Raw genomic sequence first — 14,145 nt, forward strand, 5'->3', positions numbered from 1 at the left:
AGGCCTGGAGAGGTCAAGAAAAAGTTCTGGGGGAAAAAAAAAGGAAAAAGTTCTGGAGCGGATAGGAACTAACCTAGGCCTAGAAGAATGGATAGAATTTGTCCAATGTGGAGGAAAGGCTACTGCAGGTAGAGGGCACAAAAGGGAGCTCCACCGTGTAGACGGAGGAATACGCAGAGATAGAACTCAGAGACTCGAGAGGTATGACCAGAGAAGGTCATCAACTGGGGTTACACTCATGAAAAACCCTGAATGCCAGGCTGATTGAACTTTATGCTATAAGCTCTTTTTTTTTTTTAAGATTTTATTTTTTTTAGATTTTTTAAGATTTTAAGATTTTATTTTTATTTATTTGACAGAGATCACAAGTAGGCAGACAGGCATGCAGAGAGAGTGAGGGAGGCAGGCTCCCTGCTAAGCAGAGAGCCCGATGTGGGACTCAATCCCAGGATCCTGAGATCACGACCTGAGCTGAAGGCAGAGGCTTTAACCTACTGAGCCACCCAGGAGTCCCTATGCTATAAGCTCTTTAAACACACAGAAAGCGATATTTGAGGTAATCTATTTCTTCATAAGGAAAGGAGGGGCTGAACTTTGGGGACAAAGGGGAGAATTGGAAGCAAGGGTCTGATACAAGGAATATTTAGAATGTTGAACCATTTCTTACTTTTGTCCTTCTAACTCACGTGGCTTCTCCCTACTCCTCCAACCCCATGCTCCTCCATCTGTCTTCCCATTTCTTTTCTGTACTGCTGTGGGATACTGATTTCTACTGACCTAGAGCTCTCACCCATTCCTCCCATCCCCTCAACAGGATCTTGTCACGCCTCCAAGCCTGCATCTGTACCAGGAAAGTGTGGAAGGAAGCTTTTGCTGGGAAACAATGACCAGAACCCAACAGGGAAAGACCTTTCTTTCCCCCCATTTCCATCAGTCACTGCCCCCACGGCTGGGATGGGGCATGAATTTTTGCCACTCAAAACCAGGACATGAAGAGTGTGCTTCCTTGTCCAGCGTGCCTCCGGTCTTCCACTTTAGCCCACATCGGTGCACATACCTCAAGAACCAATATTTGAAAAAGGCCGCTACAAACCTTACCTTTTCTCAGGAGGTGGTATGGCAGCGAGGGCTCCCCAGCACCCCTTATAGCCAGTACAACTTCGACCATCTCTACAAGGCAGGCCACATCATCCAGCCTCCCCCAATCAGCAGGGACCGGTATGTGAAACCCACTGGCTTCAAGTCCTCACGTTCTTCGGGTCCCTCGGCAAGGGTCACCTCCCAGGCTGTGAAGACAGAAAGGTCTGCCAACCTTAAGAAGCAGCCGAAGGAATCCAAGCCAGCAAATGTGGGCTGGGAAAAATCTCGCCCTCTCATCCCTCATCCCTTCAGGGATCCAGACATACCAGGCCCATCACTTTCTCTGGACATGAACCTGGAGGAGAGGGAACCCTGGCTGCCCCCTCCCGAGAAGGAGGCCAGAGCCTGGGAAGCCATTGTGCTGGAAAAGCTGAGCAAGCGCACCGCCCGATGGATCCAGAGCAGACGTCCCCTGAGGCCTGGGGCATCCCCCAGCAAGTGGCAGAGCTTTTTGCACCAGCAATATGACTGGAGCCACATCCGGGATGAGCTTACTTCCTCCAGCGACCTGGAGCTACTGAAACAGCTGGAGAAAGAAGAAATAGCAGAATTTGAAGATGAAGGTGTTATCCTGCCCACCTCAGAGCCAGAGAAGCCGGAGCTGCTGCTTTCTGTTTATTATAGGTACACTGGCTGGGGCCTCAGGCACACGTTTGAGAATCCTTGGGTTCCCTTCAAGGACTCCTGGCTTGGTTCACATTCCTTATTTCAGAACACACTGTCCCACCAACCTCTTGTGCTCTCCACTGCCAACCTGTTCTCTATGATCTCCTTAAAGTAAGGCTCTCAACCTAGCTACTGCTGACCTTCTGGGTTGGAGCCTTCTTTGTTGTGGGGGGCTGTCTTGTACCTTGTAGGATGTTTAGCAGTACCCCACTGGATGCCAGCAGCACTCTCCAGTTGTGACAAACAAGGATGTCTCCACACATTGACACGTGTCCCTCTGAAGGGAACAAAATCACTCCTAGTTAAGAACCACTGCCTTTAGAGGGACTGGTTCTTGGAATTTCCTAGCAGACTGAGCTATTTTGTTATCTAGGTGCTCTCAGAAATGTCTCCATATCAAGAATGAGAAAGCAGAGACCTCAAGGCTCTGAGGTTTGGTTTTGTGTCACTTTGAATAAGGAGCCAACGCGTCACTGACTCCAAAACTGACTGGCAGCTAGACAGAGAACTGATCAACCTGAGGACTGATGACTGAGTGTTTCTCAGATTGCTTCCTTCTCACTTACAGCTCCAGGGAAGACCAGTACTATTATAATACCTGATTCCCAAAAGTGAACTAAACGTTAAGTGGGAATCCATTTATTTGTTCATTTATTGGACAAACATAAACTGCCTTCCTACTCCTTGCCAGGTGCTCTGCAAAGTGCTGGGAATACAATGTAAATGAGAGACATCGACCCTTTAAGGAACTTAACCATCTGTTCACTGGGGTGGACAGACATTAACCACACACACCATGAGGTGAAGTAATGTAGGAACTTGTTCCCTTCCCCATGTCTGTGCAACCTCTGAGGGCACCATGTTAAAAAAGGGACTGTTGGAACCCTGACCCTCTACCGTGCTGCTCACTGGCTGCAGGAGTGGCTCCACTAGAGGAGGAGGAAGGAGGCTGCAGACAGGCCCTTCTGGCGGGCCTGAATATTCATTTGGCACTTTGGGAGCAAGGCTACTAGTTAAATGTAGAAGTTTCCAGATGCTCATGTGTACATGAGGTGAGCTTAAAGAGGAGTGAGCTATGGGTCTGTTGGAAGGCAGCAGGTCCATCTCCTGTCTTTCCCTTTTCTCCCTGTCCCTCCTGCTAAGATTGCCCAATTACTTGCCACAAGTGCAGACAGCTGGAACTGTCCCAGGCATCAATGAGACTGTTGAGGATATCAAAAGGAAGAAGAACATCTCTCAGCCCCCAAAGGAGAGCCGCTTCCGGCAGGTGAATCCTCGAGCTGGGAAGTTTGCTTACTCCACAGACAACACCTTCGAACAGGAGATCTACTTTGGTAACAGAGCTGGGGTTCGGTGCTGGGGGCTGAGGTGGACATGGCGCAGGGAGGTGGAAGGCTTGGCGGGGTGGAATGAAAGAGTCTCGGGTGTGGATAAGAGGCCCCAGAAGACCAACATCCCCTCGTGACTAGCACAGGACGGTTGTCTTGGCAGGGGATAGGCAGTATCTGGTGGGGGAATCTGTTTGCCCCACTCCCACCCCCACACCTTTCTCTATCCCTTTATCTTACTAAGGAGGTTATTCCACAACCATGTGGAACATGGGGTTGTAAAGCAAACAAGATTTGGCTTGGAGAACAGCTACTACTTCTCTGCTCTTCTCCTTCTCTCCCTTTGAGATAATCCATTGAGGTGCTTTGTTAGAAGAAAATCACGGGCTTTGGAGTCCAGAGGATCCTGGCTTAGCTCCTTCCTACTAACTTTAGCAAATTATATAATCGCTCCGAGCCTCCTTTGTAAAACGATACTAATAAAAATGCTCTTAAAGCCTGGGTGGCTCAGTCAGTTAAGCATTTGCCTTCAGCTCAGGTCATGATCTCAGGGTCCTGGGATCGAGCCCCACATCAGGCTCCCTGCTCGCAGGAACCCTTCTTCTCCCTGCCTCCCTCCTTCTTTCTCATGCTCTCTCTCTCTCTCTCTCCCTCTCTCAAATAAAATCTTCAAAACAAAAAAAAAGCCACTTCAAGTAAAGAATAGAAAGGAACGCATCTATAATGCTTCTTGCTCAGTGCTCAATAAATGTCCACTACCTTCCCCCTCCATCTTGTTATCTTTTCAGTGCCTGGCTTCCAAGACATGTGATCTAGGTTTGCACGTTCCAAGCTGTTTATTCTTCCTTGCCCCCATCTTGTTCAACTGTCAACTGAAAGTCTTCTTTAAGTATTTAACAGAATTATTCAGATGAAGTTATTTATGACTGATGAGAAATGAATTAAGATACTCCTTAATTGGGACTTAGCTTTTCATGGGGGACAATGCCTGTAAGTTAAGATAGGTTCTGCCTTGGCTTCCAAGCCTCTGTGAGGCCACCAGCTCCTATTTCCAAGCAACAGTCACCTTCAAAGGATGCCCCCACATCATGGGAATCATGAGTCTTTGGGGCTGAAGAGTAAGGCAGAAGGAAATTGGGTGTGATCCTGGCGACTGAAAACCCAGCAAGGAACTTCTTATTTCTTTATCTGATCACAGATCAAGTCCGGATCATCCACCAGATTGGTGGGAAGAGAGACCACATTTTCTTGGAAAACCTCAACTGCTACAAGAAGCAGCTGTCTAAAGTCTTCCCTGAAACCCCAGAAAGGTGGACTTCCCAGCCAGTTCCTGAACCACGTAAGCAGGAAGTGGTAATGGGGTGATGATGAAAGTGCACTTTTTTTAAAATTTAAGATTTATTTTAGAGGGGCACCTGGGTGGCTCAGTGGGTTAAGCCTCTGCCTTCAGCTCAGGGTCCTGGGATCGAGCCCTACATTGGGCTCTCTGCTCAGTGGGGAGCCTGCTCCCCCCCCCCGCCTACTTGTGATCTCTCTGTCAAATAAATAAATAAAAGCTTAAAAAATATATTTATTTGAGAGAGAGAGAGAGAGAGAGCATGTGTGTGTGAGCATATGCACAGACCAGGGGAAGGGGCAGAGGGAGAGGATCTCAAGCAGACTACCTGCTGAGTGCTGAGCCCCAAGTGGGGCTTAGTCTCACGACCCTAAGATCATGACCTGAGTGGAAATCAGCAGTCCCCACACTGACTGACTGGGCTGCCCAGGTGCCCTGAAAATGGGGCTGTTTCTTTAAGGACCCTGTTTCATGGGCTGGGTATCACCGTATGTCGGGGAGTCCCTTCCTACTAACTAAAAATCATCTCATCAAATTATAAAACACTAATTGCAACTAGGAAGAGCCTTTGTGGAACATCCATTCAGTTGATATCAGATCAAACTTAGGTGTAACCAAGAGCTTTAGGGCGGATAATTACCAACGAGGCAGGTCCCATCTTCTTCCCATGCTTCCAGGGAAAGTACATCAGACCTTCGATCTGGCACCCTGCCTTGTCCCTTTGGGCTCATTCTACCTTCCCATTCCTTTCTCAGGCCCATACCTGCCTCTGTTCTAGATTTCTGTTTCATAAGCATATCATTCTTAATTCCGTAAGAGAGAGAGATGGAGGGAAGGCAGATGGCCAAGAAATGAGCTTATGAAACAAAAAATGCCCGTCCTCCAAAGATCATGCTTCCATGTCCCATGACTTTTCTTTGCAGTGTCACTGCTCTGGTGGGCCCCTTCGTGTACAGAAACTAATGGTACTAGTGGAAAGCACCCCGGGAAAGCCTTAGATTGAGCCTAAGCAAGTTCACCTTCTAGGGCTTCCCTTCATTAGAGCTGAGATGCTAATCATTCCTACAGTAAGCCACTTTGGAAATACCTACTGATTCTGTGATATTTATTGATACTTAGGTGACTTTGTGCATGAATTTTATAAACCATTAAGTGCTCAAACTCAAGGAATTATTACTAGCATACCATGTTTCCCCCATGGCAATTGTATCGTGTACGCTCTCTCCTCTGAGATAGTAAATCCACAAAGACAGAAAGTTGACCAGCAGTTGCTAGGGAAAGGGAGGAATCGGCACAGGGTTTCTTTTTGGGGTGATAAAAAATATCCTAAAATTAGGGGTGCCTGGGTGGCTCAGTCATTAAGCATCTGCCTTGGGCTCCTCCGGTCATGATCTCAGGGTCCTGGGATTGAGCCCCTGAGTCCGAGTCCGGCTTCCTGCTCAGCAGGGAGCCTGCTTCTCCCCCTGCCTGCTGCTACCCTGGTCATCCTTGCTCTCTCTCCATCTCTCTGTCGAATAAACAAATAAAACCTTTTTTTAAAAAATCCTAAAATTAGATGTTGTGATAGTGGTAGAACTCTGTAAATATGCTAAAACCACTGAATTGTATCATTTTAAAAGGACGAATTTTATAGTATGTGAATTCTACCTCACAGCTGTTATAAAAAACAAATCGCCCTGCTGAATTCAGATGCCTCACCACCTGTCTCACTGGCTTCACACTTTTCCCCTACTGTGCTAGATGTCTGCCCTCTATTCCCCAGAACATAGAACATTTGATGAGCAGAAGCTGTAGAATCTTTCCCAAACTTCCTTTTTTTAAATAGTATTTGAAATTGGGGACCCAGGCTGGCTCAGTTGGTGGGAGTATGCAACTCTTAATCTCAGGGTTGAGAGTTCACACCCCACCTTGGATGTGGAGCCTACTTAAAAAAATAATAAATAGGGGCATCTGGATGGCTCGGTCAGTTCAGTGTCTGACTTCAGCTCTATCAGGTTCTGGAATAGAGCCCCCTGTCGGACTCCCTGCTCAGTGGGGAGTCTGCTTCTCCCTCCCTTCTCCCTCTCTCTGTTCCTCCCCCCTGCTTATGCTCTCTGTCTCTCTCAAATACTCTTTAAAAAAATAACTATTTGAAGTTGATCTGGGAGAAGTAAAGTCAGAACAGTAATCTAGACGCACCTGCTTATAATTCTCATCTAGAAAATACTAGGTATGAAAGAACCTAAAGAAGGAAAAATTTGGGGGGCACCTGGGTAGCTCAGTGGGTTAAGCCTCTGCCTTCAGCTCAGGTCATGATCGCAGGGTCCTGGGATGGAGCCCCACATCAGGCTCTCTGCTCAGTGGGGAGCCTGCTCCCCACCGCCCCCGCCTGCCTGTCTGCCTACTTGTGATCTCTGTCTGTCAAATAAATAAATAAAATCTTAAAAAAAAAGAAGGAAAAATTTTGAAGTTAGGAGATGTGGGTAGTTTTTTTTACTCTCTATTTTTATTGAATTGAAGACTTAGATGATGATTTCTTTAAAATGATCAAAATTCTCAAGATACAAAGTGTACTTCTTGCTATATAACCTTAATTTCCCCCAAATTGTGATATAAAACTCTCTAGTATACCCAGATCATTCTAGTTCTTCTATAGTGAACACAGGTCTTATGGTCCAAAGTGAAAGGCACCATTTATTTCTGCCAGCAAAGGATACTGTGCCTTTTATCGCATAGGAAGCCCAAGGGCTGTCTGTGTGCCCCCTTCAGAGGACTTTTTTTTTTTAATATATAATTTTTTATTTTTTATAAACATATATTTTTATCCCCAGGGGTACAGGTCTGTGAATCACCAGGTTTACACACTTCACAGCACTCACCAAAGCACATACCCTCCCCAATGTCCATAATCCCATCCCCTTCTCCCAAACCCCCTCCCCCCAGCAACCCTCAGTTTGTTTTGTGAGATTAAGAGTCACTTATGGTTTGTCTCCCTCCCAATCCCATCTTCTTTCATTTATTCTTCTCGTACCCACTTAAGCCCCCATGTTGCATCACCACTTCCTCATATCAGGGAGATCATATGATAGTTGTCTTTCTCTGCTTGACTTATTTCGCTTCAGAGGACTTTTTATGTGGAATGTGGTTAGTGGATGTGTTTATACTTGTCTCCAACTCAAAGGACCAGAAGTAAAATTAATGTTGGCAGGTGTGCGTGTTTATTCCCACACAGGTTAAATACCGGAGATTCAAGGCTTTCTCACCACACCCTTTTTAACTCCCTGAGCAGGGGGATGTAGGAGGAAAGGGACTAGATTAATTCAGCTACTTCTCACTTCTGTGGGAGGGATTTCAAGCAGGCTGAGAGGAGAGAAATGGGGGAGTAGCATAGTATCGACTCACTGGGAGCTGACCTGTCCAGAGGTGGTTCTGCCTCCCCAGCTCATACCTCCTACTGCAAAGGAAGCCAGCCCTCAACAGGGTGACGGGGCTCCCCCAGCATGACCGAGCTGGGGGAGAACCATTCAGAGGGTATGCTCTGCGCGCCATCTGAGCTAAACTGCCCTGGAGTCTCTCAAGACTCTTTTTACATTAGGAGAAAGAAATGGTTTTGCCTTGCTTGCTCAAAGGAAAGAGTGGATTTAGAACAAACCTAAACATGTTAGAATGAAATCGTGGAAGGGGCACAAACCTTGGCAGTGACAGATCAGGGCATGAGACAGATAAGCAACGCCACAGATCATGAACTTGGTAATCTGGAAATGTTTTTATATTTTTTGCCTTCCCCACACAACTGCTCTGAGGAAGAGTCCTTCTGAATCTGACACCAGGGAGATCACAAAGTCTAGAAAACATAGCTGTAACTGGTTTTTATATAACAACTATATTTTTTATAATACATTCTTCTGTCCTCAAATTTTCAGCTGTTGTCATAATGAGGAAAAACTCAGAGACGCTAAAATCTCTCAAACTTAGCAGTTTGTAGCAGCATTTTCCTCCTCCCAAATTAGAAACATTAAAAAGTCAGCACCTGGCTGGCTCAGTCAGAACACAGGACTCTTGATCTTGCTGTCCTGAGTTCAAGCCCTGTGTTACCTGTAGAGATTACTTACAAATAAATAAAGTTAAAAAAAAAAAAAAGATTTGAGAGAGACAGTGTGCGTGCACGAGCAGAGGGAGGGGCAGAGGGAGAGAGAATCCTCAAGGGACTTCCTGCGGAGCTTGTGCCTGGCATGGGGCTTGACCCCAGGACCCTGAGATCATGACCTGAGCCAAAATCAAGAGTCATCCGCTTAACTGAGCCATCCAGGCATTACAATAAATACATAAACTTAAAAAAAAAGACAAAACGCTAATAAACTAGGAATGGACAATTACATTCTAAATTGCAATATAGCAAGATAACTGAATTTTAAGCAAAACCTTATTATATATAAACAAATTTTGTTCTTAAAGATTCAGTATATAAGAAGGTTTATATATATCTAAATCCACCCCCCGCATGCCTTTATCACGTCTGTCATCAGGACTTTTCCTAACTCCCTATGGGACTTGTAATTAGTTCCCAGCATAATCATGGGCAAGTTTGTTCTGAAGAGTTTGTTCGGCCTTGGTGTTGGTCAGGAGTAGGATGTCATGCTAGCTTGGAACACAGGGCCTCGGGCAGTGGGGCCAGACGACCTCACACTGCCATACTGCACAGTCTGCAGGCCTGTGAAAGGAGCCCTGCGCTGGACAGCTTTGCCCACTCCAGTCAAAGATCCGCTGCTCCAGATGGGCGAGGAGGACGTTCCCATTATGACCAGGAAACTGAGGAAGCAGAAAGAATCACTCAAGGAGGATGTGACTTGGGAAGTGGCGGTCCTGCGGAGGATGCTGCAGGAATGGAAGACTGCCTGGGCTCTGAGTAAGTGAAGGGGCAGTGGTGGGTCTGGAGATATCAGTAAACATTTGAGGGAGGAGGGTCTCACCTTGGCCTCATGTTTTTCAGTCTATGAAAATTCATCCCTCTCTTGTGAAAACATACAAATCCAGTTCACTCATGAAGGTGTCACTAGAGAAGAGCCTTTGACACAATGATAGTTGACCTATCTCTGGAGGCTTTCTGCATGGGCGGGTTGTACCTCAGTAATCTGCGTACACTTGCTACCCTGAGGACTCTTCAGACAGGGACTCCGTCTTACAGCCTCTGAAACTTTATGCTCAGTAAATGACGCATGAAGGGAAGGATGAAATATGCTGCCCAAGCAATGGAAGTGTAGTGATCCAGAGAAACTAGTGGGCTGTGGTAGAAACAACACCTCTCGAAAATTCACATGCAGAGTTGGGATTCTCAGATATCCACTCTGCCTTTGGCAATGTGGGAGTAGAAGGTGGAATGCCTGGGGCAGAGTAAGGGCCTGGCAAGGACTGGTTAAATCTCTAAGGTGTGAGGACATAGGACTGCTGGCTTGCAGAACTCGAGACTAGTTTAATTTAATTAGTGCAGGAGAGAGGCGATCACGCAAACATAAAAGGGCTGACAGATTTTCTGAGTAAAACTACCAGTAGGAACTCTGAAATGAAAGCTTATACCTACAGAGAGAGAAGTTAGTAATAAAATAAGGAAGATCTTGAAAGCCAGATGGAAGAGACCTCAGAGGCAATCTAACGATAACCACAATCCTAACAATTGAGTCCTTAGTATCTTGCCTGGCCTTTTGTTAAATATTTTGTACAGTTAACTCATTTACTACTCAGAGTAACTCAATGTGGTAGGTTCTACTACCATTCCTATTTTATAAGTGAGCAATATTAACCTCAGAGAGGTTAAGTAACTTATCCAAGGTCACACAGCTAATAATTGTGATTCCAAACCAGGTGGGTTTGATAACAAAGTACCCTTAATCACTGTGTTATCACCCTTTTATTTTCCAAATGGTAACAATGAAGAGTTATTTAAGCAAAGAGAGACAGAATATAAGATGGGATGGGGCAGGGGAGCGCGTAGCAGCCTTTGCGAACTGCCCAACAGGGTACGTGGATTATCAGAGAAATATCTTCCCCATATCCCTGGGGCCCTTTATTCTTCTGAGCTAATGTTTTGATTGAATTGTGCTAGGAAGAAGGGGCCTATCTAACCCTAACCAGATGGTTTTCTTCTCCTTTCCCTCCTTGTGGCACAGTCATCGAGTGGCACCATGCGACAGTAGAGGGCCTACTGCGGGGCTTGCTGGACGTGCATGACGACACTCGGATCCAAGCCATCATCACATGTGCCACAGCTGCTTTAGAACGGCCCCGGATTGCCACCAGCCGGGGGGACTCGAGTGAGAGCCAGAACTTAACTTGCTTGAGAATATAGGCAACTCACACAGCCACAGACAATGAGCACTGGTGTGGACCTTTGAGCTTATCTGAGATCATTTTACAAACAAAACCAAGGCCCAGAGACTGGCCTGAATATACACAGCTTATCAGCAAGAGATGAAATTTAAATTCCTGACTTCAGGTTCAATGCCTTTGGCACTACATTTCATTACCTTCTGTTTGCCTAGCAGCTTCAAGGAAGCTTGCACTGTTCCACTCAGGGATCCTGTTTGTAATAGACCCAAATTATACATAGTTCGTGTGTGTACATACATACACACTTTCCCCTCCTGACTCTATTTTAGCCCTTCTTTTGACAGCACATCTGAAACCCAAGACAGATACCCTCACTGTAGACATCCTCCCCAAGTTCCAAACCTCAATCAGCAGCCCCACAGTCCACCTAGTTTCAGAGCCAGGGCCCTGGGAGTCATCCTGGATAAAACCTTCCTCCTCCCATAACAAAATGAGATTCTGATTTTGCCTCCTTCTTTGTGTATTCATCAATCAACAGAGGAATATAAGAGGTAATTCCCTTCCCCCCAAATTCCCAGTCTCACCCCATGCTACTCCCCAGGGTCACCAGTGTTGTTTGGCATTTCACATCTTTCTTGATGCTTTCGGAAATAATATGTCAACATACATGTAGGATTTTCTATTCATTATAAAAATGAGTGTTGAATTTTACCAGCCATTTCCTATTTTCTCTCTTTAATTTGTGGATGTGAATTCTGTTGTTAAATTCTTAGACTCTAACAGATCATGATAAATTATTCTTTTGTTACTCCACTGGGTTTGATTTATTGATATTTTAGAATGTTTTACTACATTTACAAAAATGAGTAGTTTAGTTAAGTTTCAGTTTTTGCTAGTTTTAGAAAATGAATTAAGGACTTAGCCATTCTTTCCAATGGTCTTTAATCTTTTGGAAAAGAAAAGTCAATAGCTTTTTTCTTTACTAGCAGTAAGTAGTTAAAAAGGAAAATTTCCCATCTAGAACAGCCAGAACTGTAATCTGAGAAGACAGTTTAACAAGATCCAGGACCCAAATGCTAGAAACAATCAAGTGCTATTGAGAGGACATAAAACCAACTGTCTTACTTATTTCTCAGATGCCCTCAGATACCTTTTATGGGAAACCTGGGCTAGGGCTTTTTCCTCTCTGTTGCTGGTAGCATTCTAATAATATTCTGTCCTAATAGGTATCATTCTATCTTAACTGTTTACTTTTCTGCCATTCCTGCCAGACAAGGAGCCCTCCTAAATGGCGGGGACTAATTTTACTTCTACAAAATTGTCATGTTTTTAAAGTATCATTTATTTCCTAGCTACTGAGTTCCAGATATGGGCATTTTTGGTACAAGTTTCTGAATTTGCTGCCCCATCTGCCAGAAAACTCTTCATTTCTTTTTTAACCTGATTAATCTCTATACTTGTCCTTTACTTTTCAGCTGTCATTTCCTTTGACTTTGCCCTGCCCCACCACCCAAACTTGGGTCATTGTCCCTCTATATGCTTCCACACTTAGGCATTTTTTTTTTTTTTTCATCAGCTCTAGGCTGAACATGGGGCTTGAACTCACGAGCCCAAAATCAAGAGTTACAGTCTCTTTCAATTGATCCAGCCAGGCGGCCCCCACACTATGCATTTTTTATTATAACTGCTTATTTCCTTGGGTATTAAATGAATGATACGTTTGCAGTACCCGGCACAGAGAAAACCAGTAGGCAGCCAGATATTATACTCTTATCCCCAATCTTTCACATACGTACAAAGAACACTTTTGTCTGCTCCCAGAATTATGCCTTCATGTGATCCCTTTCAGATGTCCTAGGTGTCCAGATTTTTAACCTTTATCTTTTTTCTTCCCCATACCTTCCCAAAGAAAACTATCTTACTCATTACTTTTTGAAATACTCATTTGACTTCTACTTATTCTCCTAAAACACACCTATTCCCATCTAACCTATTGTTAACAAATGACATAGCCGCCCACAATGATGATAAGATCAGAAATCCTAAAATCTTAGTCACAGATCCAGCTCTGCCACTTCTTGGGAAGTCAGTTAGCCTATTTGAGCTTCAAATTCCTTATCCCTAAAATGAGGATAATTGTGGACAAAAGGTTAACAGACCCTTTCCCCTTCTACCTGAGAATTTGAGCTTTAGTTAAATGTCTACGTGTTGCCCTGATCTCTATAGGCCACATTGCTTATGGTAAACATGAACTCTGATACATCACATCTGGACTGGGAAAATTGTAAGTGAAACAAATGCCTTAAGGAGGCACCATCACTTGGGCTTCCACGAATGCCGTGGCTTCTAATAGGCAGGCCCTTTGTGGGCCCTGGGATGAGAACTCAAGCCTTGTTGTAAGACAGGCTCGCTCCTGCGAACCCAGCACAAGTCCCCGGAAGGCTCTGTGGAATGCTGTCCAGAGTGCCTTGAGAACTCTGGCCAGAAGGAATGCCTGAGGCTGCCCTATTGGCCAACTGCTCTTCCATCCAAGATCCTTCAGAAGACTGGTGCTTTGTGTGGTCTGTGAGTCATGTGAGTCTTGACTTTTCGATCTAAAAAGACTCCTGAAATGACGTATTTCAAATGAGCTCCGCAGTTAATACCTGCCTTGCCTACTTCAACGAGCTGCTGCCAGACTGAATGAGATAATGAATATGAAAACACCATAAATGGCAAAGTAAAAATACAAAAACATGTATGGTAAATAGGTTAATTTTCATCATTGAAACTAATGGTGAAGGTCACCAGAGTCTAGCCGGAAACCTCCGGTGGCCTGAATCCAGCTCTCCATGGGCCACATGATCAAGGACTAGGAGCAGGCATACCCAGCACAGAAGGGAGCCAGAAATGCCCACTTACTGCAGGGGCTCAGCCAAACTCTATTAACCAGCAGGAAGCACCAGGAACTGAGGTTGAGGACGGCCACTATGCAGCTAGGGGGAAGAAACTGTTTCGGTGAAAATCAAAGAGGCTAGCACCCTCTTACCTGGTTCTCTTTTGATCACAGACAAGGAGACTGGGAAAGCCCCATCTGTCCAGGTCTTGCCAGAGGTTCTACAGCCCGCCCTGGAGGCTGCTCTTGGGGACCAAAATGCCAATGTGCGGATGGCAGCGGCACTATGCCAATATGCCACACAGTCACATAATCCCCTTGCCCGGGACGTCATGCACAGTGTCCTGTCAAAGGGTGAGTAACTCCCTGCCGCTTCTGACCTGCGACTATGGGGTAGAGACAGGACATCTCACTATCAGCTTCTCCTAATCCTTTCTTCTCCAGTGTCATGCTCTGTGAGGTCTACTGTATTGGGGGTTTGGGGTTTCTGTCCCTGA

The 14,145-nt window shown here is 45.3% G+C and overlaps 1 protein-coding gene across 2 annotated transcripts in view; it reads left to right on the forward strand.

The window, feature by feature from the left end:
- The first annotated feature begins 883 nt into the window (after nucleotides 1-883).
- Nucleotides 884-14,145, forward strand: part of HEATR4 (HEAT repeat containing 4) — a 37,278-nt gene continuing 24,016 nt past the window's right edge. For both annotated transcript variants that reach the window (XM_045072627.1, XM_004754847.3), the window contains exons 1-6: nucleotides 884-1,764; nucleotides 2,950-3,140; nucleotides 4,333-4,473; nucleotides 9,152-9,355; nucleotides 10,614-10,757; nucleotides 13,823-14,002. In XM_045072627.1, the coding sequence (XP_044928562.1) occupies nucleotides 884-1,764; nucleotides 2,950-3,140; nucleotides 4,333-4,473; nucleotides 9,152-9,355; nucleotides 10,614-10,757; nucleotides 13,823-14,002 (1,741 nt within the window). The remainder of the gene's footprint in view (nucleotides 1,765-2,949; nucleotides 3,141-4,332; nucleotides 4,474-9,151; nucleotides 9,356-10,613; nucleotides 10,758-13,822; nucleotides 14,003-14,145) is intronic.

This window comes from Mustela putorius, unplaced genomic scaffold (assembly GCF_011764305.1).
Source record: "Mustela putorius furo isolate JIRA1106 unplaced genomic scaffold, ASM1176430v1.1 tig00000129_pilon_pilon_pilon, whole genome shotgun sequence".
Taxonomy (NCBI): domain Eukaryota; kingdom Metazoa; phylum Chordata; class Mammalia; order Carnivora; family Mustelidae; genus Mustela; species Mustela putorius.